We start from the raw sequence: 24,659 nt of genomic DNA on the forward strand, positions 1-24,659 counted from the left end.
AATATTGTCAATGTGACTTTTCTGTTTGACTTCTTGTAGGTAGGTAGTATTTTCTTTTTCCACATGTGTTTTAAATAATTAAAAATAATATATTACTTTATAAGTATCACAATCAAAAGAATTATCGCATTCGGATTAATGGTAGTATTTTTAGTGTGATCTTTTAAATAACTCTAGTCAGACTAGCATCTCATGCTTGTAGCATCAGTATTTAGTTTGTTTATGTACTTTACATACAGCTTTTAATAAGTTGTGTTTTTTATTTATCATTATCATTATTGAATAAAGAAATTCATTGAATTTTGGTACCTAGTTCTACAATTTTTACTGTAGCTTTAAGATATAATATTTTTTTAAGATATAACAACATCACTTATGTCTGTAATTGTATTTTTTAGTAGTCGTTTATGCCTATAAAAAATATGGCATGCCAAAGTGCTTCTTATGAAAATCCGTCAATTTGAGTGATATATTATTTAGAAAATATTAATGACATTCTAATATTTACTTATTTATTAGATTTATTGCTGCATTTGAAAATGGACGAAATGGAAAAAGAAAATGAACGAAAGCGGACTAAGGTAATTTCTGTTAATTTTTTTTATTCTCATAACTTCTCAATTTATTCAATCTGTATTAAAATCGAAATATATTAATATAATTCGATTATGATAACTGAAATTGAATGATGATGATGAAATGTAATGTACTTACCTGGAGGATTATTTGTAATGGGGATCTAACAGATTGGTATTGGTAGCAATATACCTTATCAGGTCGATCTCGATGTAGTTTTCGCTAGAATTCGCATAGAGCATGAAATCATGTAAGCTATAGGGACAAATTTATCATCATGGTAATTTCCAGAATCAATTAGGTTGACCTGATTTGGTATGAATGCTAAATTCTGTTACTAACAACTCCACCCTAGTAGGATTTTACAACCCTAATTTATTATCTTATAAATACTGTAGGATCGCAGTCCATCACCAGAAGTAAAGTCTACAGCTGTGGTTAAGTACACAGCATACCACAGCCCTGTTGGATATGCTCGATTGCAATGTAACACAGATCTGAATTTGCCCCCATCCAATTGGGGAACTGCTATTGATTCTTATGGTCTTAAACAGATACTGACTGAAAGCACTGGATTATCTAGGTAAGTTAATTTATGTTATATATTTTACTGGCTTTTTTATATTTTTATATGTACAGTGGATTTTGGGTATAACAATGATGAAGAGACCACTCTATTTTCATCATTATATCTGGAAGTTGTTATAGGCAAAAGTAAAGAGATACTGACACATACACATATATAGTTTTTTCTTTGCACAAATCAGCATTGTTTTCACCATCTTTCAATTAAGAAATGATTTCGACCTTTTCTTTAACAGTGGATGTGCATCGAGATAGTCATACTTATCCAAAAATTTACTAAAGTCAATTGCTACTCAGCATATCACTTTGTAACTGAACCATAAATTCAACTCTAAAATGTACATGCTTTCCTACCTATGTAGCTGATATCTATAAACAATAGGTAAAGATCTCCACACTTGCTGACCATCTGTGTGGATATAAACAAAGGGTTAGAAATGTTTTGAAAAAAGAAATCTTGTCTCTTTAGCGGCCAACTTCTGTCGCAATATCTGCATGGGATTTCTAGAAATTTGTTACTCTTTACACCCGAACTCGGCGTTATATTCAAAGTCTGTTATAGCCACATGAATTTTGTACTAAAGTATGATTTAAATTCAAGGGACTTAGATTTAATGTTGCTATAGGCAAATGGTCGCTACAACCAAGGTTGTATAAATGAAATCCACTGTATATCTTTTTAGACATATATTTTTGACATTTGTTTTTTATTGCTTTCCTGAATAATTTTGAATAGTAATATAAGATGCTTTCACTATTTAATTGTTCAAAATGCCTAATGAGTTTATAGAATTTTGACTCTTTAGCATGGACCTAGAGTTCATAAATTGTTCTCAATTAATTTAAATATTTTTCCTACTTATTTTACATCTTTGTGTTGCCAATTCATTTGAAGTTCTATTTTATTTGATTTTTTTTTTAATAATTGAAGTTGCCGTTTTATTATGGAGTAAAAAACCTGGTTACGAAGTAAAATCCACTTAGACAAGCAATTTAAAATTTAAATATTTTCAGTGTGACAAATCTATGAAATGTCTTCCTCAATGTCTATTTATCATTTAAGTCTCTTTTGTACCAAAATATACTTGTTTATGTAAAAGTGTATCACTTGCATTCACATTATTTTTTTTTAATATGAATTTCAGTTTTCGTATGGCGCACATGTTCCCGGACTCTGTCGGAGAGGTGGATGTTATATCAGGCGCTGAGTGTATAAAAAAGCTACTCAAATTGCCATATCATCCTAATGGAACTGTAATTATTATATTTGTAACATTTACTAGTATAAGTGCTAGACAAATCAATTATCTGCTACTTATGGAACTTAGATATGATACATCTATAGAATTAGATATGAATTTGGGAGTACAGTAAATTTTTTTTTTTTAAATATAGTTATAAAAATTTAAAAAGGTTGAATGTTCAGATCTTTACTTTAAAACTATATAATATTGAAGATTAAAGCTTAAATATAGAGACCCCATATTTCAATCTATAAATCCTACAAAAACTTGTTCTTAATGAATGAACCTTTGAAATTTAGAACAGAATAAACACACCATGTATAGAATAAACCTATATTATAATTATTATAGGTAATAATTTTGTTCAGGTCAGCATGATGGTTCACCGTGTAGAGAATACCTTATTATTGGATGACTTTGATGTGTATGACTATCTGAGCAAGACAGAATGGTCCTGGCTGAAGGATTTTTTCTATGAGAATATATTGAAGACAATGTCAGAACAGGTAAGATTAATTATTATTTTATTTTGATTTGTCTTTCCATAGAAACAAATACTACTATAACTTAAATAATATTCACAATAGTGACAATAATTCTAGGTCTTAATAACTTTAATTCTGATATGTATAGTTATTTATATTAATATGGATAGTTTTATGGGTAGATTATTATGCACATGTGTAGGAGCGAATGAAGCTGTCGTTGGCGCCAGGTCCGAGTTCGGCACTACAACTGACTCACAAGTTCCTCTCGCATAGCGTCACTGAACCCGTTCCGTCTACATCCTCCACGCCAGCCGCTCTGCCCGCCCCTGTCTGCATTGCTGGTAAGTGACTTGCATTCCTTGGGTTCTAAATCTAAATATCGTATTTAGATTGCGGGAAATTGAAACTTGAAAGAAAATTATTTTCAACTGACTTAAAAAAGATGTTTGTACCTTATAACTCTATCAGTTGTAAATGGATTTGTAATTTTTTTTTGTGGAATACAATTTTATATATTATCAACCATAGATACAACTTACAAGTAATAATGTAGTTAAGCAACAATGGGCCTCCGTATCCCTAAATAAAAACTGAGGAGTGAAATTGATGACGCCGAGAAAATTTCAGAGTGCTAACTTTTACCTTTTAATATCTTTTTTTAGGACCATTTTTACCTGAACCAGAAACCAAACCTGAAGAGCCACCAAATGAGCATCTTTACAACAGAAATGTACTTTGGACCTTTGAAGACATCCACATGCTCATTGGTAGTGATCTCCCAATCTTCGGGGACAAGGATAGACCTTGTGTTAGTCTACGTCTCAGAGATGCAAGGGAACCAATAAATGTTCTTACTGGTATAGACTATTGGCTCGACAACTTGATGTGTAATGTTCCAGAGGTCCTGATGTGTTACCACCTCGATGGTATAGTACAGAAATACGAGCCCATGAAAACTGAGGATTTGCCTACAATGGAAAATTCTAAATTCTCACCAAAAGTTATTAGAAATGTTGCACAGAATATACTTTCATTTTTGAAAGCGAATGTGACAAAAGCTGGTCACACGTATTGGTTATTTAAAGGTTCTCGTGATGATATAGTGAAACTATATGATCTGTCATCTTTGTGTCCAGATAGTTTGGATAACCCTTTTACCACCCCAGTGGCAATGTTGCTGTACAGGGTAGCAAGAAATATGAGGTTAATGAATAAGACCAGACATGTGAAACAGTTGTTGGAACATGTGATTGAGTTGCTGAAGATGGAGAGGCATCCGCAGATAGTAGCATCATCATACTACATGCTATCTGATTTGTATGTGCCGGCAACCACTAATCCAGCTTGTCCAAACTTCAAAGGTAAGAGACTGAAAGAGTAACTTGTCTTTTTTAATGTCATGTATAGAATTGGTAATAATTAACAACCACTATTATTTTGTTTTAAATTATTAAGTAGTAATTTGTCGAGGAGATCACTTTTTAAAGATCATTTTTTAAATAAAATCATGAAATAACGTTGAAGAAAGATGATGAGACAAAAAAAAAAGATGAAGAAAATACTTATACTCTTACATAAAATGATTTTATAATAAATATATAACCAGTTTTGCTCTTTAGGGTATTTTGTAATTCTTATTGTGAGAGATTCTCAAGAGCAAGTGTATTTTTTTTTAAATTGGGGTTATTTTTTTTTATATACATTCTTTAGATTCTTACTTTTATTGTCCATATTCATTAAGTCAAATATTTCAGTACACTGTATAGTAATTTTTTTTTTAGATGAGAGTTCGGAATCTGATTGCGGAGAATCAGATTATAAATGCGAATTTGCTGAAGAAGTATCGGGTGAGCGTGACGAAACTACATCAGATCAAAGTACATCAGAGTTTGCATATAAAACAGATAGTATTGCAAGTGATACATTGTCTACAAGTGAGAGAAATAATACAAGTAAAAGACTTTCAGATAGTGAAAAAGGAGAGAACAAAACAAATGAGAAAGACGATGAGAGTGAAGGAGACAATCATAGCCTGGCAGTTCAGATTCGTGGCCTAGCTCTAAGAGATATTGGTGATCGAGTCAGAAATGATGCAGGTGTAAGTACATATAATATTTATTTGCATAATTTCTTTCTTAGGAAACAGTGCCAACAATAGGCAACAACAATTCCCATATATATATATATAGTCCCATCTTTCTGCATCTGTTTTAGGAGGAATAATAATAATTTGGAAAAAATCTATTTTAAATTTATTTTTTTAAGACTATTTTATACATTTTGTTATAAAAAAAAAATAAGGCGAAGATCATGTACACCATCAAGTTGATTTATGAACGTCCTATGATGATTTGGAACTTTCCTAAACTTTATTTTTGTTTAATATACTAGGTGCAAACTGCTAAGCTATATTGAAAAAGGTCTGTGAGTGAATGGGATACAGCATCAGCAATAAACAACCACGGTGGTTAGTTTTTGTTTGCTTTGGTTATAAGAGCTTGCTTGTTTTTAGATGAATTGGCGAGGAAGGTCGCGAGGTCCTGGAGGCTCTAGAGCGAGGGCTGGGGAGGGCTCCGGCGTAGGTGCAGGAGCGCGGTCCGGAGTGACTTCAGGAACTGGTACAAGTACTGAGTCGGCTGCAGGGGATGATGAAGTGCCCTCCCGCTGTGGACACGCACTCGCTCACGCTCTCCAAGGATTGATCGCATTACATAATGTCACAATACAAAACTCTAAGGTCAGTCAAAACTTTTTTAAACAATTTGTTGGGAGTAAGCTTGGAATAATTCACGTGTCACTAGTGAAATTTTACATACTACGTCTAATATATCACGCTGCTACGTCGCTTCACAGAGTTACGAATCACTCTAAATGAATGCAGATTTATTTGTGAGTCGTCGGCTATGCTTGATTAGCCGAGAAGTGAAATCGGATCTGACGGCCGACTAAGCCGTACGAGCGATTGAATGGAGATTTTTACACTGCGTTCAAGTGTCTATTTACTTGCTCTTATCATAAAAATAGTAATTCTTATTAAACTTTGAATATCAACTAGTAATGAGTGCGTCATTAAGGCATTGCTAGCAAAATTCACTTTTTGAAATCTTTTTCATCAAACTATAAAAGTGTTAAACAAGCATATAGCCTGAAACATTAGGGGTGTCATTGGTCTCCATGGTCCCCCAATATAACCATACCTTACCTTAGGATACCCATGAGTTGTATTTATAGCTCCTACACATAGGTATCTCTAATGTATTGCTATTTCTGAAGGCTGAGGTGTCGTGCCTTCGTTCTCATTTCTTTTACTGCATATTTAATTGTAAATGCAAACCGAAACTGTACTAACCTTCTTCTGGAAACCTCAAATCTTTTTTTTTTTGTATATTGCTGCAATTTGACCATTACATCCATTGGTATATTCAAAATTATTTTCCAGTAGGGACCTAGCCCCTTGAGAAAGGTGCATATGTAATCTTTGACCATAACTGAAAGCTCTGTTCCTGAACTGGGTTGGGCACGACCCATTCGATTATACTTCTTAAATAGCATTATGTACTTGGATATAAAAATAAACACAAAACAGATAGTTCATATTATATTTGTACAAACAGGAAGAAGAACGTGAAAGACTAAGACAGCAAATAATAGTTGAAGAACAGCACCCAAAAATGGCGAATCCCTACGAGCCAATTAAAATGGAATATCAGCCCATTAATAAAGAAAAGGCAACCAAAGAGCACACATCCAGGAGCCGGCGGCGAAGACGTGAAAAGAAGACCACAGACAAGTCTGGAAATTATCTCATAGAGACGAAATCTAAAATAGATATAAACGCCATATTGATTCGCAAAGATAAGAATACCTATCATCCAACTTGGCAAGAACCGAGTAGAGATGATAATTTTGCTTGGAAACTGCATTTGAAGACACTGTTATATGAAAAAATATGTTTGGTCTATGCGACGCTGGCGGAATACAGTTATTCTAATAAGCAATATGGTTTCTCTTTAAAGTACATAGACATGGCAAGTAAATGCCAGAAGTTATTGAGTAATATGATTATAAAAAGTAGGGTAGTTGATCCCGGATGTCTCATAGGGCGGGTTGGAGATAACTTTTTTCAATTAAGTAAAAATTGGCCCAGCTTTGAACAGTTTAAGAAGCAGTTTGAGACAGATCATGACATAGACAGCAAGTTGAGATTGGAGATAGAGAATGACATGACAGAAGAGGTAGAGGGTGATGCGGGTGACGAATTCGATCTTGGTGAGTTGTTTATTTGTTTAAAACAAATTGATAATATTGTACAGCTATTTGTTGTAAGAAACAGAAACAAAGTGTGAAATAATTTGCAATTACAAAATGTATCTATATGTATATACATATTGTTATATTAATGTTTAAATAGATATATATCTATTTACATTATTTGAAACTAATCAATTTAAACTAGGTTTTATAGTATGAAAATTATAACGGACACAACTATTTTAATATTAACTTCAATAATAACCTCATTCTTTTTCTCTATGTGTATGGGCCTAACATGAAAACATCTAAACGTGACATTAGCCAAACATTATTAGCTCTTACATATATATTCTTTTTTAGTGTGATCTTTTTACACGATAATCCGATTTTTATAATAAAACTAAACTATTGAACCGATTTTGATAAAATTTCTATGTGTTTAATCTGTAAAAATACACTTTTAGATAAAAAAAATGGTTTTTAGCTGATGTAGTTATAAGGTAATAAACATAAACAAATACAATAGAATTTAGAACTTCTTTCTTTTTGAAATTGGTTGAAAATTTCAAAACATATATTTTTAGAAGTTTCGGCTGCTGGTCAGTCGGTCTATATGTTTTTTCCACCATCACACAAAAACTGCACCACGAATTTGGATCTGATTTTCATAGTTCTGTTACTAAAGTTTGGACTTAAAATCTGGTGTAAAAGAGAGTACACATACTACTAACGGGTTCACCTCCCTGCTGCAGATATATCGCTACCTAACAACGAGATGGACTCAATGCTGCGGTCAGGTGCATACTACAGGCGCGCTGCCAACGCCGCCTGCGACAAGCGTGGCGAGCTGCAGCGACGGCTCGCCTCCGTCAACAACGAGCTCGCTGTACGCTACATGAACGACGCGCAGCGTGAGTACACGCCTTGAATTAATCTGATCAATAAAAACTAAAGATCGGTAATGTAAGAGAGAAACAATAAACAAACATATATGTTAGAGAGAGATAGATAGGCAAGTCAATTACGTATCCGTCAGTAACATGTCATATATGTATATTTAGTAGAAAAGCGGTGTAAGGAGTGATAACAAATATTGAGGGGCGCCGTATATATAAAAAATCCATTAGGTCCCATTCTTCTGTAAAAACAATACGTTCAGTCACCTATTATGGGCACAGTTTATTTGTTACTCACCAGAAGGAGTTTGTGTGGTTATTTGCCTAGGTATCTTACTCATACTTCTGCTATCATCTAGTAATCACTGTAACGCTATATTTTATTTATATTATATTTTATTTACTTCTAGATTAATTTAGACTTTTGATGACATTGGGTTATCATGTTTAGGTCTATAGTTCTCACTTTCAATACTGTTATACTGTTAAATCATTAGTTTTTCTAAGTCATATAGGTAATTATAATATATAATTAAATATGTGTTCCCAGAGATCTACATGCAATACACAGAGGAGGAAGACCAGAACTCGAATAAGGTGAAGCTCCTAAAGAGGCAGTTTGCAACGCTGTCCCGGTTTTCTTGCGAAAGTCTGGAGGAGGCGACCGCTATATTCCAAGAAGTGAATGATGTGCCTAACCTCGCTCTCCTCTACTGCAACAAGGGGCGATATATGAGATTCAAAGCGCTTTGTAGTCAAGGGAGTTTTGGGTTAGTCAATTTTATTTATTTATTACGACTTAAATGTTCAAACTCACAATTACATACAAAAGAACAAAAAAAAACACGTGTAAAACGTATCATTTTTTAGTCATCATCATAAACCGTTATCTGTCCACTGTTGAACATAGAGAACCCTATAGACTCTCATAAGAAATAGAACCGTTCGTTATGGCAGTTTACCATTGGGGGGATTTTGCCAGTAGTTGCCACGTTTGGCAGGCAGGTTGGCAAGTGCAGTCCAGCTTTTGTGATGTTTACTTGTTAGTATAATAAATTAATAAGTAATCGTTTTTTATTATTATTCTAAATTATTTAAAGATGGGTATATCGTCATCATCATCATTTCAGCCATTATCCGTTCACTGCTGGATATAGGTTTCTCCAATAGACCGCCATAAGGAACGGCCCTGATGGATATATATGTTGCAGTCAAAACTCTTAACCAATCAAAAGTACTGTTGACTAGCAAAATCAGTCAAAAGTACTTTTGACTTGTTCAAGGTTGGTCAAAAGTGGTTTTAACTGAAAATCATTGATTATTAGTACTTTTGACTGCAAATTTGCGGTTAAAGTACTTTTGACTGACGCTCTTCGTCAAAAGTAGTTTTAACTGCAATAAAGCATCAGTCATTAGCACTATTATCTCGTTAGATATGAATAAAAATGATATTTATTAAATGTGAAATAGTTTATTACGAAAAATTTGGCATTACAATCAATACAAAGAAAACATACTTATCTAACCTAATTTAAGTAAATTATATTAGGTTAGGTTAGGACTTTTAAGAGTTTTGACTGATACAACCAGTCAAAACCACTTTTGACGGAATCACTTAGTCAAAAGTACTTTTAACCAGCTCCATTGGGCAAAAGTACTTTTAACTGTTATTTTAGTCAAACGTATTATTGACTAAAGCATACGGTCAAAAGTACTTTTGACTGATTTTGCTAGTCAACAGTGCTTTTGACTGGTTAAGAGTTTTGACTGCAACATATATATTATGTGCTAAATAATAATTAATCCATACCATTCAACAGATCGGAAAAACGCAGTCTGTACAACAAAGCCGAGGAATTGTATAATGACGCCCTGAAGTTGCTGGGCCCTCGCGAGACGTGCGGTGCTATTTCTGTGTGGGACCTGGTAGCCTGGGAGCTCTCTTGCCACCTCTATACCAAGGCGGTGCTGATGCAAGACTCCAATATCAGCGTGAGTATCATCAGAGGGAGACTTTGTACAAAAGTCGATTGCTTGGGTACTTCTGTCCTATTCGTGTTTCTACCGTGAAGCAGTTGTGTTTGCATGGCTGTGTTTCGGTTTGAAGGGTAGAATATGGCGTGAATTTACAGGGTACAGAGGAATAACATCTGAGTCCTCAGGAATGGTAACGCATGGGGGGTATCATGGGCGAAACAGTATACTCTGTTATATCCATGGTACTGCTCATGTCTATAGGCGATGGTTACCACTTTCTATCAGGTGGGCCGTCAGCTTGTTTGCCATTCTAAGTTGTATAAAAAAAAAGAGTGCCTTCGCTTATATCTTCCTTATCAATATTATAAATGGGAAATTTTGTTTATTACTTTTTAGTTCATTAATGGCTCAACCAATTCTCATGAAATTTCGTATACATGTTCTATATGAGATGTAGAAAGACATAGGTTCCTATTTACCCTGGTCAATCAATATATATCAGGTAAAAGCTAGTAATTATCTTTTATAAAAAAAAAAAATTATCTATATATTTATTTATCTAGGTAAATATTAGTAAGGTAAAATGCATAATTATATGTTCACATTTATATATACACATACGTGTTATATTTATATATAAAAATGGACAGAATTTTATCTTGTTCTCGACCAAACTGTTTATAATTACTCCTCTTCTTCCAAAGATTGTTTGGAAGAAATCACTTAGTCATAAGGCTGTTTATTGTTTTCTCTATGTGACTTTTTTTTGTATTTTTACTAAGTTGACTATTGTAATCTTTTGAAGGGAACAATAGAGTCACTCTATTTATCTGATATATAAAAATTCCCGTGTCACGATGATTGTTTACGTTTTGAAACCGATCAAAAGATTAAAAAAAATTTGTAAATATGTATACATAGCTCTAATTTGAATAATAGGAAAGTTTTTATCCCTATAAGATAAAATGGATCTAGTAAGTGGCATAACAACAGTAACCGGGTCAGCTAGATGTCAACTAGTTTGACCTATTTAATATTATTTTCCAGGGGAGGCCTAGCCCCTTAAAAAGCGAATATGTACACTTAGACATGTTTTTATGAAGCTTTGCTTGCATTCTGGGTATGCTTATGGTTTTTACCTGTCACATGACCTGAAAAAAATAAAAAAATCAGCTCCCCCCCATTTCTTTGCAGCCACCTCCCTCCCCATCAGAGGTTGCGGACGCTTTGAAACAGGCACTGAAGCACTGCCTTCTAGGAGGCGGACCTCGTCAACACCTCTACCAGTTCCGAGCGGGGCTGCTACACCATCGCCTCGCATCGCTACACCACGCACAATACAGGTTCGCCCTTTCTCTCTCTCTTTTTATTTTATTTATTTTCTAATTGTATTGTAAGAAGAATAGATTATTTAAGATGTTATATTAATTGTAAGGTGAATTAGTATATATTTTATGTATTAATACATAAATAATACATAGTTAAATAATTTTCTGTGCTTGCATGACCGTGTTTTGATTTGACGAGGTATTGCAGTCACATTAGAGGGTCTGGAGGAGTGGTTCCATTCTTCTCAGGAACGGCAATACAGAGTGGTACCATGGGTTATCACAGAATATTTTGTGATACCCATGGTGCTGGTTATATCTATGTGGGACAGTCACTATCTATCTTGTTTGTTATTTTAAGTAAGTTTGTACACTAAAAATTTATATAAAAAATTCTCGTCACTCAGGATAACCACAGAAGACGGTCCCAAACGACGCACGCTACTGAACGCGACGCGCAACAACTACGAGCTCGCGGCGAACTTGTTTGCGATCTTGGAGGACGCATGCATGTTCCTCACCGTGCAGATGGAACATGTTGCCGCACTCGAGACGCAAGCCGCTTGTAAGTTTCCTTTATTATTTTTATAATATCTTTTATTTATCTAACAATATGTTTCTATAGTGAATAGTGTGGGTAGTGTTAGTTTTTTTTTTAAGAAAGAACAATTTTTTAATTATAACCAATTATTAATTGGAATTTAATGATCTAGAAGAATTAAAGACATTTATTATGTCTATTAATTTTTTTTTATTTATCACCATTTATTTTCAATCCTATATATATATATATATATATATATATATATATATATATATATATATATATATATATATATATATATATATATATATATATATATATATATATATATATATATATATATATATATATATATATATATATATATATATATATATATATATATATATATATCCTGGGGCCTTCGTACACGATTCGGTAAGCTTTGAGCAAAATTTATTTGCATTACGTTCAGCAATTTAGTTATATAATATACTCGCTCTGGCTTGGTACATTTTTTTTAAATACAATTCGCGCATATATATGTATATATAATATGTATTGATAATGTAGTTTTTAAAGGTGAAAAATTGTTGAAGATTTTAACATTATCAAGTACAAAAAAAAAATCTTTCCTCATTGTGATATTCGTTTAAATAGTCTTTCTTCAGACGTAAGCTTGACCAGACGACAAAGGAGGCAAATGTGAATGTGAATGTGAAAGGGACTCCATTTTCCGCACTTAGCCTCTCATTTGGGCCATTGTGCGTATGACAAAGGAGGCAAACATAAAAAGAAACTTTTTATTGTTCCAGAAAATTAAAGTAATAAATTTAGTAAAAGGACAAAAAATTAAAAGAAAAGGGCACACTGCGAACACAGTGGGTAGCCTTATTGTCAATAACGACCTTTTCCGCACCATGTTTGAATGGAGAGGAGTAATTGTAATAACATATTATATAATTATTTATTCTCTATAATTTTGTATAAATTATTATCTGTATTAACACTACCGATTCGTGAGCGAAAGCGCGTTTGTTAGCATTAGTTCGCGCTAACTTACTTTGATATTGTATTATGTCAATGTGTATGATAGAGATAAATATCAGGATCTTTTTCTATTATAGTATCACCAAACGTAAAACTGAAGTCCCTTCAGACTGCAATCCAACTACTACGTCAATGCCACTCCATCATGAAGTTGATCAAAGTCCGTGGCCCAGATCAGAAGGAGGCACCGAAACCCGAAGATGCAGATGATACAAGCATTAAAAGTGAACTTGGCCTGCTGTCACTCTACGAAGGAAGGTTACATTTTATATTGAAAAGTATTATACAATATTGTAGGTCGAAGTCAAATAAAGATTATGAGAAAATGTCGGACATGTATAAAAAATTATATTGTGCTAGTCTTAAAATAAAGAAAGATAATGATGTCCAACGGTACGCAGCTAGTATCTGTGATGTGTTGACTGCTATGGATGTTATAAGTAAGGAATTCGAATAAGTATAGTTTAGTGACTGATCATGCTCTTGCCATTGGTCTATAAGTTTCAATGTTGTACTGACAATACCGCTCAATTCATACTGCAATACATCGCATGATTTTTTCAAGATTGTTCATTCGACGCCTTACTTAGTAAATAGTAGGGCATACCATCCTTTTTAAATATGATAAATTTTGTAACAGTCAAGACTACATTAAAAAAAGTATAGTAGTAATTTATGGGTGTGATACTAAACAATGTTTTTTTTTTTTACTTTTTTTGTTTGTGGGTTAGAATTTCACGAAAAAAAATGACTGGACTAATGTGATTTTCACAGAATATTGTTAACTAAATATGGGTCAACAGATCGACGACGTTAGAAAGGCAAAATGTATTAAGCCCACTAGCTGATATTATACAATTGTATGTAAATGTGGCTTCGTTCTCATAAATCAATATCTAAAATTATATATTGATTCACGCATTAGGACATTACAACTTTTTTTGTATCTTTAAAACCAAAAAGCACATAAAATCTTTTGCTGTTTCAATTAAAATTTATTATTTGAAACAGAAAAAAAATTTTGTCTCATTATATCTCATACAGACGTGAAAGTTTGCTCATCTGTAAACTTTACTTATGCACTTCGTTTTATGCATTTTGTGTTGTCAGCGTCAATATAAGCTATAAAGAAAAAGTTTAAAAAGTTGCTTTCCAAGGAGGCTAATTTTATTATATTACCCCATAAAGGTGTTTAAAAATGCTGTACAACGCAAATGAAGTTGCGGGCACAGCTATTTTGTTTTAAGAAACTTTCATACATTTGTAATACTGTGTACATATATACAAGTAAAATCTTCGTGACTTATTGACTGTTAATCAATAATGGTTTGTATATACTATTAAGTAAACCTTTTTGTTCTGTGATTTAGATGTATCAAACAGATGTGGTGTCTATCTATGCCTTTATGATGATTGTGATTTAAAACGCAGTGAAAATTTGAGCTTTCGGTCCTAAGAATGTTTATATAAGTTTCTTTTATCGTTGAATAAGTAGGTATATGCTTATTGACTCTTAAATAATGACGTGACAATCGAGTAATGATGTCTAGATGAGGATGAATTATTAACCTTGTAAGGCCCAAGCTATTATATGTCAAAATAAATTGAACGCCAAATATACAACATATTTCTTCTCACGCATTGTTAGCCCACCAAATTTAGACTTTTTTTTTGGTAAACTCCTCAGCGTTCAGGAGGCGTTTTAAGTTTGGGTCAGAATGTCGAGTGTTACTTAGTGTAATATAATGTAGGAACATTGGGCCTTATAATTTCAGGCCAAAGTAAAATGCTTCAATAAGTTGTCGCAAATTAGTACTTACTATGTATCTATACATACTCTTTACTGATCCCTCCAAAAGGTTATAGTAGTAAATTTTACAAAATGACAAAAGAAAAATGTTAGAAAAATGTTAATGAAATAATTATTTTGATTTCTATGAAACATGAAACGGTAAATAAGCTGATATCCAACCTGGGAAATGACAGCCCTGTGAATATTACAGAATATGTGTGATGACTAAGATATTAATTTTAGTATCCTACAATTTAACTACCATATCTTCAACTTTTAAACCGAAACCAGCCATGCTAAAACAGCTGCTTACAAATGTAGCTTTTATTTGCTCAATACAGTTTTTAGTCCTTTTTGATCCTATTTGATATAATAGCTAGTTTATTAGTACTAAATGGAGGAGATCTGCCACTCAATAGTGCCTAATTTGTAAAGATCTACAAATGTAAGACTGAAGTGATACTAATGTAAGATATTTGAAAATATATCTTTATTAGAAATTTTTTGTTTTTTTTTTATCCATCTAATTATTTTGTTACTTTTGTAAACAAATTTATCAGGAATGAATAGCAGCAGTGATGGTGGCTAGATATGCTGCTTATAGGTAATAACTTTAGTACCATGAAAACTATGGACACCATAGAATATACTGTTTCTATAAAATAACAGTGTTATTATGATTCATAAAAGAATTTCAATCTTTGCAAAATTAGAATGGTATCAACATGGGAAACTATATACCATATATGTTGCAATATAGCCAGAACAGTTAAAATTAGCGGATATTGAGTAACATACAAATTCTGTATGCTTAGATTATGACTGAAACATCTTTGCCGCAGCTTTCCCAAAAAACTACCAGCATGGGTTTCTTAAAATTTTGAAAATTAGTAATCGGCATTTGGAACCCTTAATATTTCAAGCATCCATACGCTACGGTAACAACTATCCCTCTGGCAGACCGTATGCCTGATCGTTACTGTTTTTGTTAAAAAAAGAATAAAAGCATTTCAAATTAAAACAATCTTTATTTTATAACAAATTATATGTAGTTCTGAAAACCTCCGTTCACGATATTTCATCTATCTATACATTTTAAAATGTAATTATGTAAAATACATCATGTACTATCGACAACTTTCGCGCATGATTATTTAACAAAATTTTTCTTTGAACGTGTTCATCGTGGATAGACTCGCTTCTTTATTTTCCTAACCAATGAGGCAAGACCTTGTTAAATCCTGGACTATGTATGGACTAAAGATAGACCTCCAAAATATCTAGTTTTTTTTTATAATTTAGGAGTAAACATTTATTTTTGAGCTTATCATCACTCTTGGGATAAGATGAAAAATTATTCTTTTTGTATTCTTTCTTATAATATATATAATAGATTTTTGACCTAAATTGTAAATTCTGACTGATAAATTACTATAATGAAATAACAAAGTATTGAGGTCGATTCTGAGATGCCATTTCTTTAATCCTATCTTTTTTTTATACAACTTAGAATGGCAAACAAGCTGACGGCCCACCTGATGGAAAATGGTAACCGTCGCCTATAGACATGAGCAATACAATGGACATAACAGAGTATACTGTTTCGCCCATGATAACCCCCATGTGTTGCCATTCCTGAGGACTCAGCTCTCTAAAATCAATATTTCAATTTGACATAACAGCGAAATCTTTATTGTAAAGAACGATGTAAACTAATTTTCTAATTGATTTAAGTAAAAAATATTATGATTTTAGTTTATGATGGTCCATAAAACAGTTATTTCGCGAATCTATAAATTAAAATATTAGGCTAACAGATAAGTTTAGAGAAATAACACTTCAAAATTAACCCCATTGAAAGGTAGATAAAATATCGTTCACAGATATTATAAATTCATATTATTTACAAACTCATTTTAATAAATTCATCTATATCACAATAATTATATAGCACCTGTAGTCTATATATAATATCGATCTGTATCTTTCATAAATCTAAAATAAATAATAATAGTGTTACAGTGTTTGTTTATGAGGAGTTGAAAGCTTTGAAAGGAGGTTTATTTAGTTATTTTTGAAACGCTCATACTGTATGGGATGGAATAGGATGTAGGCTACTTTTTATCTTGGTCAGCATATATACCGCTCACGCGTGTAAAAGTTGGTAATTAATATTTTTTTCTATATTACGCAATATCTTCAACTTTTTAATTACTATCTTTACAAGGTTTAGAAATATATTGTAAAATCAATACTTCCCTTTTATCTATATTACCTATATCCACCTATACTAATAAAAATTCTGAAATTAGTGTAGATACTTAAATTTGTACAATAATTTCAGAATTAATTATTATTAACTTAAGAAGATATCGCGGGACATAGAAAAATGCAGACGAATTGAGAACAACCTTGTTCATAAAATTGGTAAATAAATGTGTAAATTGTTCTTTTATCGGAAACTGGAGAATTTCTATTTATATCTAGCATAAAGTATATTTTAAAATATTTTGTACATTATTACGATAGGTGACTGGGAATGTTGTCTTACTTAGCTAAAATAATTACAAATGTTATACAACTATCAAATAATAACGTATCGTACAATCGTAAATATACCAACCTACCACAGAATATAATATATTTGCCTTGTACTTAAGCTATGATACCCTGTCTTATGAGAAATCATAGATAATCCTAACTTAATAAATGTCTGGGGCCAAAAATTAGAACACCCAGACTCGAGTCATTTTAGAAATATTTATTTACTAAATTGGGTCACTTAAGATGCGAACCCGGATTCTCCATTACAATAAGCAATATGCCTATGCTGTAATTTAAAGCATTTATATGTACAATCGTAAAATGGCATCCATATTGTAATTTCGTGATACTTTTATACCTGTTTGTACCTAAGAGCTGCTCTTTTGAGTAATGCCTTTTATTAAAATTGTTTTTTTTTCTTTGTACACAAAAGAATGTAGCGTCAATCATGATTACCAAATATATACAAAAAATCATAGATAAAAATAGATCCCATCTAATAACAATATTTTCGTTCATAATTCTTCTTTTTGGTCAGTGTAAAAATCACATTATAAATTCGGTTTATCTACTGATAAAATGTTCGTGGTAAAATAGATACGTACACAAATTACTATTTTACGATCCACAACAGTTTTGTTCCCTTTAAGCTTTGTCTTCTTTTCTAGCTCTGTAAAGAATGAAAAGATGTTTATGATATTATATAGGTACTTAGATAATTTTTTAAAGTGACTTATCGAATATGTTCGGAAATACTGTCGATAAAAATATAGGTATCACAAGTACCTATCATCATCATTATCACTGCCATATCATCACTGCTGAACATAGGCCTGTATGCATAGTTGGTAGGCGGGTTGGCAATCGCAATAGCCTTTAGTGATGTTTTAAGAGGGATGCTGCTGTCTATTCCTTGACCATTTAGTTCCACGGGATAGGAAGGGGTGGTCCATTCTATACCGGGACCTCACGACAACAATATCTATAGTAGTGCTAATTTACGTCGTTGATAGACGAGTTTATATGATAATATAAAGAAGTCTGATAGGTCAGCTTTGTTGTTAATAATTTATTGATATACTAATCCCTTGATTTGTAAACTAGATTACGGTGCAAGATTATCTTATAGTCCATTAGCGACCCGCCTCGGCTTCGCACGGGTGCATATTACATCACATTAGAAACCTTTAAAATTATCAGTGTTTCTCTACAATATTATACATGTATTATACATATAAACCTTCCTCTTGAATCACTATGTATTAAAAACCGCTTCGAAATCCGTTGCGTAGTTTTAAAGATTAAAGCATGCATAGGGATGGACAGATAGCGACAGCGACTTTGTTTTATATTATGTAGTATGATGATGATGTAACATTATAGTGTTTTGAAAAATCTGAATAAGTATTGAGTCAATCTCAAAATATGCCTGTAAAATTTCAAACACAGACTCTTTCCAATGAGTATTAGCTAGATATTATTTAAAAAATGTTAAAAGAAAAGGTATCATTAGTAAATACCTAAATTAAGATGTCTGAAATGTTGAGTCAAGTTGCACATTATGACACGTCGGGCTTCAATGGTTAGACAGTTGTGAATGAAATTTTGGTACATGAATAGATTGTATCATCTGACACACATGTAAATTCATTTAGGTAGACAAAAACGCAAGATAGAGCTAATTACAGAATCGAATTAATCATGTTGGGTATTAAGGCATCTCGTATCGTGTCACTTAAAAAACACTGTTATAAAATCATTCTACATCTAATAACTTGAAACACATTATAAAATATACTGGAATATGACGAAGTAACATAAAAAAGGCAATAATATTTTCATTAATGGTTTGTTAGATAAAAATCTTATGTAATTTTACTTAAAGAAATTTTCTCGAAAAACAATTTCGTCAGAGCACGAGCCCCTAGTCGATGGGGGTCCCTAGGCAATTCCCTACACTGTTTAATGTATAATCCGGCCCTGTTTATAATAATTGTGATTTAAACGTTGATCACCCACCTGCCAGATAATATTGCTTCAATCTCCTGCAAACTCTTGCCTTTCGTCTCTGGGACCACGAACATCGCGAAGAAGAAGGAGACTATACAACAAACGCCGAACAACCAAAAGGCGACGTACATGCCTAGAGCATCTGCTATACTATTAAAGTACCTGTAAAGACATTTTTATTTATTTAATAATATATAAGGACAATTAGAAATTTCAAGTGAAATACAGTAGCATAAAGTACAGATTAAAATATAAATATGGAAAATATTTATCTGGGATTTAGGTATATTTAATTTTAATATTTAGAAAATATTTTAATTTTTCAATTTTTCATTCTATGGATGAAAAGGAGTGGTGACACATATATTAATTAGACTACTTCATTGAGAACGTTAATCTTTACTAGTGAGGCAATATAAATGCAAATGCGAGGGTTTCTTTGTTAAATATGAAGAATTTGTTATAAGATTAGCATATGCATTAGTATTTGGAATGGAGAAAGACATACGCTGCTTTTTATTCTGATTAATCAATATATCCCGGCTGAATATGCAGCTAAAAAGTAGTGCTACTTCCTAGTAGGTATAAACGCAAAATGTTGTTAACTATTGAACGGATTTGAATTAAATTTGTTACACGGGTAGGTTATATCCTAATTTAACATAGGATATTTTATATACTGATATACATGAGCAAAGCTGCGAGAGACAGGTAGTATAATAAAAAATTAACAGATGTATTGAGTTGCCAATATTAAGTAACAACATTAGATAATATCTAGATTAGATAGTAACTCAAAATGGATCCTCACCTAGTAACAAGGAAGGACAACATCCAGCAGAAAGCAGTGGCTATTGGAGCCGCAATAGCCTTTACTTCCATGGGCATAAGCTCGGCCATAACCGCCCAGGGCAATGGCCCTAAACCCCAGCAGTAGGTTATGATAAACAGAACGAGCGATAATACTGGTAAGAAACTGATAGTTTCGGCAATAGGATTCTCTTTTTCCGCCAAGATGAAGTACATACCGAGGAGTGCCTGTAAATTGCATAAACAAAAGTTTTTAATAAGGAAAAAATGGCAATTCAATTGATTTTTATTACGTCATAAATATTGGGACACAATATGATGAACTTATGAACATTATAATAGAAGATAAGATAGAAAAAAAGAGAAGAAAGGGGAGACCATGGCACAGTTACATTAGACAGATTAAAGAAAAAATTGATGTTATGTCGTATCAAAAAGTGAAGAGACTCGTTGAAAATTATAGTTATGGCAAAAGCTCCATTGTAAGAGCGCAGTTCTTAAATATGAATAAACGAATGTTACGCTAAATGTGAACAGATTTAATTTTTTGAAATCGTTTTGCTATCTATCAGTTGCTGTGCCTCTATGTGCTAGACGTAATTCGGCAAATTTATATTGTACGTTTTTTCAATTTTAGAATAAGTAATTTTAAAATTGTAATCTTTGTTCTACATACTCTCTATGACTTTTTTGGTAGCGTTTTTCGTTAGCGTTAATTGCTTTGTAGTTTTAGCGAACAGATCTATGGTAGGTACAAATTCGAACTAAGCGATAGAGGTACTTGATCAGCTTATCGAAATGTGGAGTGGGTTGTTTACATTAGTTTTCTCCCTCCCATACTGAGAAGATGCTGTCGAATTATTATGGGATATTCAAAATATTTGTTGTTTTTTAATTTCTGATTCGTGAAATTTCTATTTATAATATGGATAGATTCTTAATTCAATATATCACTAATGAGTTCGATTTATTTTATGAAAAATTACGAAAAACAGAACGTTTGAATGAATACTCACCAGACCGATGGCAGTACCGCATGAGGAGATCAGCAGCAAGATCCGACGTCCAAGCCTGTCTACTACGAATGGTGTAACGCATGAAGCACCCACCTGTAAAATGAAATTAATATTGTTAAATAAAAAAAATATCGAGTCTTAATTAAAGCTATTAATAATTATTAGCAAGGAACACTAATGATATAATAAGTTATTTATATGATTTGGTTGCATACTCAAATATTTAGATTTTTGTATGCCTAATCACAGATAATATGATGTTATATTAACATACCTGATGATTTCATTTTAAATTTAAAAAGATCGTCTACAAATTTTAAAGAGAGTATAATGTATCTGCCCCTCTGTATACGTTTTGGTTGGTGTTTGTGGATTTTAAAACATTTTACCTGCACAGCACCAATAATGATAGTGGCAATAGCTGGATCCAGGTCAGATCCTGCTGCGTTGAAGATGTTGGTCATGTAGAAGAGTACAACGTTGATACCACTGAATTGCTGGAAGAACACCAGCGCGCAGGAAATGTAGAACGCCTTGAAGTTACCGCCTCGGAAAACATCTTTTATCTGGAAGTATGTAATTATGCAATTAATTTTACAACGATCTCTTTAATTTTCATTCTATCCGTGTATACGAATAAGTATTTTTTTCTCGTAACAAATATACTTGGACCTCTAGATTATACGCAATTAGCTTTTGCCCACGATTTTGTACGCATGGATTTTGGAAGCTTTACCAATTTAGGGATTGAATTTTCAATTTTTCTTTCTTACTGTTCACCTACGCTATATAAAGAACCTATGTGTAAAATTTCAAAATTCTAGATTGAGCGTTTTCTACTGTGCATTGATATATAGATACCAATTTTAATTTCTTTCTTTACTTCTATATTCCCTTGTAGTTGTTCGGAGGACATAAGTATAACAACTAATTTTGTCTATTTACATATATTATATACAGAAGGTAAATATTATATACAAAGGAATATGTAGAAAATAATATATAAACACGGAAATTAGGCGTGTAAGAGATGAGTTATCGAGTTGGAGAGAATGACAGCAGAAATAAATGTAAGAAGTAAACGTCGCTGTCATGTCTGTACGATCAGTCCGAAAGAAAGAAAGAGCTGAAATATATAGATATTTCATCTACACATAGGTACATAGGTACAATTTAATTAACCTACTTGATGGAAAAGAAAGTAATAATGTTGATAAGTGGCTATGAGATGAATATGTACAATTATTATTTACAGACGCCACACCCTTTTCCCCCATAGGTACTTTTTTATTGTTATGATTTTATTTATAAGTTGCAAGTATATTATTGCTTGCAGCGTCTCCTTAAAAAGTCACCAAAGTCTAATTGCGGTTGCCAATCGTCCTGCCTAGCGCTGCAATTGATATTTCCCCCCCAAGGAAGAGGCCTATTTTAGTGGCTTATATTATGATGATGATATCATTGCTCAGTAACGGAATACTGTCCATAATAAATTAGATATTTTAGGTCAAACTGTACACTATTTACCGTAGCAGTTTTATCCATAGCTGCTTTCACATCTGCTGCCATTTTATCAAGTTCAGCTTGAACACCAGCTTCTGATTTTCCACGAATAGTGGCTAAACTTTGGGAAGCTGATTGGCGGTCATCTGGGAATGAAATTTTTAAAAGTTAGTAGTTATTAATTATAAGCCTTTAAGATTTTTTATTCGACTGCCGAAAAAAGGATGGTAATGTTCTTAGGGTGCATGTGAGTTTATTTCAAAATCTCAGTTTTGTTGTTATATAAACATCATCATTATATGACCCGTTAACCGATCGTCGAGGAAAGGCCTATGTTCAGGCCTCCCCATAAGAAGATATTTTTCTAGTAGTTGCCACGCTTGGCAACTGTTCAACTTGACAACAGGCTTTAATAATGTTTTAAAAAGAACCCTGCTGCCCATATCTCGAACATTAAATTCCCTTAGTCACCTCTTATAAAACCCACGAGAAAGGAAAAGGTGGTCCATTCTATGCCGAGACTAAGACGATTTTTGTCTTAATTAATTTGGGAAAATAATATTACACCTAGCACTTACTAAAGGTAATTTTAATAAAATTATTTTTACTCACTTTTGCTCAAATGATAAACAGGCGATTCTGGCATGAAGAAGAAGATGATATCGAAGATGGCCACGATTGCAACACCAATGTAAGCGATTGCTGAATAGGAAATAAATGGCCCAATACTGTATACCAGAAGGAAACCAATGGTAATGAACGCTTGGAGAAAGGAACCGAGCGCGCCGCGCACTTCATCCTGGAACACGGAGACATTTTTTTATCGGTCAAGTGATAGATGTAAAAATTATCGTAATTATAAGAATAGTAATATTATTGTGGAATACGGAAACATTTATTTATTAATCGAGTGATGTGGCAAGTGTCATAATTACTTAAAATATTAATAAATTGAATGTTTGTGGAAAAGCCAATCCAATGTGGCAGAGTCATTTCTGCCACATTGGATGATGGCATGTTTGTTATATTCACAAAGACAACAAGTGGAATGCTAACTACTGCATTAAAGATTAACTAAATTTCTGCCAAAGATAGAAATATTCTTTATTGCAAGTATAGTGATAAAAACATTTAATTTTAAACGTAATGTATAAAGTCGAGCTTATCTTTAATGAGAGATTTCTTCCAGCAAGCCTTTTCATATGAATTAAATTGTTATTACAACGAAAAATAAATAAATATTATCTGTACGGAGAAATATATTTTAACTGAATTAATTTTTTTGGTGGAATGAGAACTAAATTTCTGCCAAGAAGCTGTGCTCATCTGCATGACTTGTTCGTTTGATGAGATAGGGTCCTAAAGGTACCTACTTGGTACGGGAGTATAATACTTTGCCATTCTAGAAGATTAAGGTACTCCTTAATTTTCTAGAATGGTAAATTATTTGGTACGGGCATAACACCTTAGTTATGAAGAATGCTAAAGGCTTGAGGACGAGATCTGGATAGTGCATTCTGTGGTGTTCATAATACAGATGTCTGCAGATGACGGTAATAATTTTCCATTAAATGAACTGTGAGATTGTTTCTTACTACAAATTGTAAGGTAAGTAACTATGTTTTTTTAAAAAAAAAAACCAAACCCGTGCCAGTCCAGAAAATTCACATCCTAAATTGGTCCGGCCCGGAAATCGAATCGAAAGGTCATCAATATGCCAGATCATAATGCCAGAGAAATTGTATATAAAGTCTCACCGTAGCAATTTCAGCGCAGTACATAGGCGATATAGTGAACAGCATGCCAACAGCTATACCCCAAAATATCCTGCCTGCGTAGATTAAGCCTACATTAGTGGCTATAGCGACCAAGAGCCATCCTATGAACAGTGGAACTGAAGAGACAATCAAACCCCACTTGCGGCCTATTTTGGAAGCTGCTAACCCACCGATGAATGGACCTGGTAAAAAATATTAGTTCATATAGGTATTTATTATTATTATTTTAATCGTTAACTGTCCACTGCTGGACATAAACCTGCTCCATAAGGGAAGTTTTGCCAG

The 24,659-nt window shown here is 32.8% G+C and overlaps 2 protein-coding genes across 3 annotated transcripts in view; one reads left to right on the top strand and one right to left on the bottom strand.

Annotated features, from left to right (window-relative positions):
* Positions 1 to 11: 11 nt before the first annotated feature.
* Positions 12 to 15,213, top strand: LOC113514312 (erythroid differentiation-related factor 1). Of its 2 annotated transcripts, none has more exons than XM_026898366.3 (16): positions 12 to 39; positions 520 to 581; positions 975 to 1,159; positions 2,307 to 2,415; positions 2,774 to 2,911; positions 3,093 to 3,234; positions 3,556 to 4,254; positions 4,675 to 4,991; positions 5,406 to 5,630; positions 6,508 to 7,162; positions 7,900 to 8,058; positions 8,594 to 8,813; positions 9,864 to 10,035; positions 11,215 to 11,363; positions 11,756 to 11,913; positions 12,999 to 15,213. In XM_026898366.3, exons 2-16 carry the CDS (start codon positions 540 to 542, stop codon positions 13,376 to 13,378), a joined length of 3,750 nt encoding a protein of 1,249 aa, XP_026754167.1. In that variant the 5' UTR covers positions 12 to 39; positions 520 to 539; the 3' UTR covers positions 13,379 to 15,213. The 2 variants fall into 2 exon arrangements, with proteins under 2 accessions (XP_026754167.1, XP_026754166.1); XM_026898365.3 differs by having other exon boundaries at positions 30 to 141.
* A 508-nt stretch (positions 15,214 to 15,721) lies between these two features.
* Positions 15,722 to 24,659, bottom strand: part of LOC113514337 (facilitated trehalose transporter Tret1-like) — a 29,149-nt gene continuing 20,211 nt past the window's right edge. The window contains exons 4-11 of the mRNA XM_026898400.3: positions 24,354 to 24,556; positions 23,209 to 23,395; positions 22,621 to 22,742; positions 21,483 to 21,659; positions 21,094 to 21,186; positions 20,079 to 20,305; positions 19,277 to 19,429; positions 15,722 to 17,927 (exon numbers count right to left, since the gene is read on the bottom strand). Coding sequence (XP_026754201.1) covers positions 17,903 to 17,927; positions 19,277 to 19,429; positions 20,079 to 20,305; positions 21,094 to 21,186; positions 21,483 to 21,659; positions 22,621 to 22,742; positions 23,209 to 23,395; positions 24,354 to 24,556 — 1,187 coding nt within the window. The 3' untranslated portion in view covers positions 15,722 to 17,902. The remainder of the gene's footprint in view (positions 17,928 to 19,276; positions 19,430 to 20,078; positions 20,306 to 21,093; positions 21,187 to 21,482; positions 21,660 to 22,620; positions 22,743 to 23,208; positions 23,396 to 24,353; positions 24,557 to 24,659) is intronic.

Source organism: Galleria mellonella, unplaced genomic scaffold (genome assembly GCF_026898425.1).
Source record: "Galleria mellonella isolate WM207_F2 unplaced genomic scaffold, CSIRO_AGI_GalMel_v1 utg270, whole genome shotgun sequence".
NCBI classification, from domain to species: domain Eukaryota; kingdom Metazoa; phylum Arthropoda; class Insecta; order Lepidoptera; family Pyralidae; genus Galleria; species Galleria mellonella.

Excerpts from the sequence above, each read along its gene's own strand:
- LOC113514312 (XM_026898366.3), top strand. The coding sequence starts at position 540 with ATGGACGAAATGGAAAAAGAAAATGAACGAAAGCGGACTAAG. Across the intron at positions 2,416-2,773 it reads CATATCATCCTAATGGAACT|GTCAGCATGATGGTTCACCG; the intron begins GTAATTATTATA and ends AATTTTGTTCAG. Across the intron at positions 10,036-11,214 it reads TGCAAGACTCCAATATCAGC|CCACCTCCCTCCCCATCAGA; the intron begins GTGAGTATCATC and ends ATTTCTTTGCAG.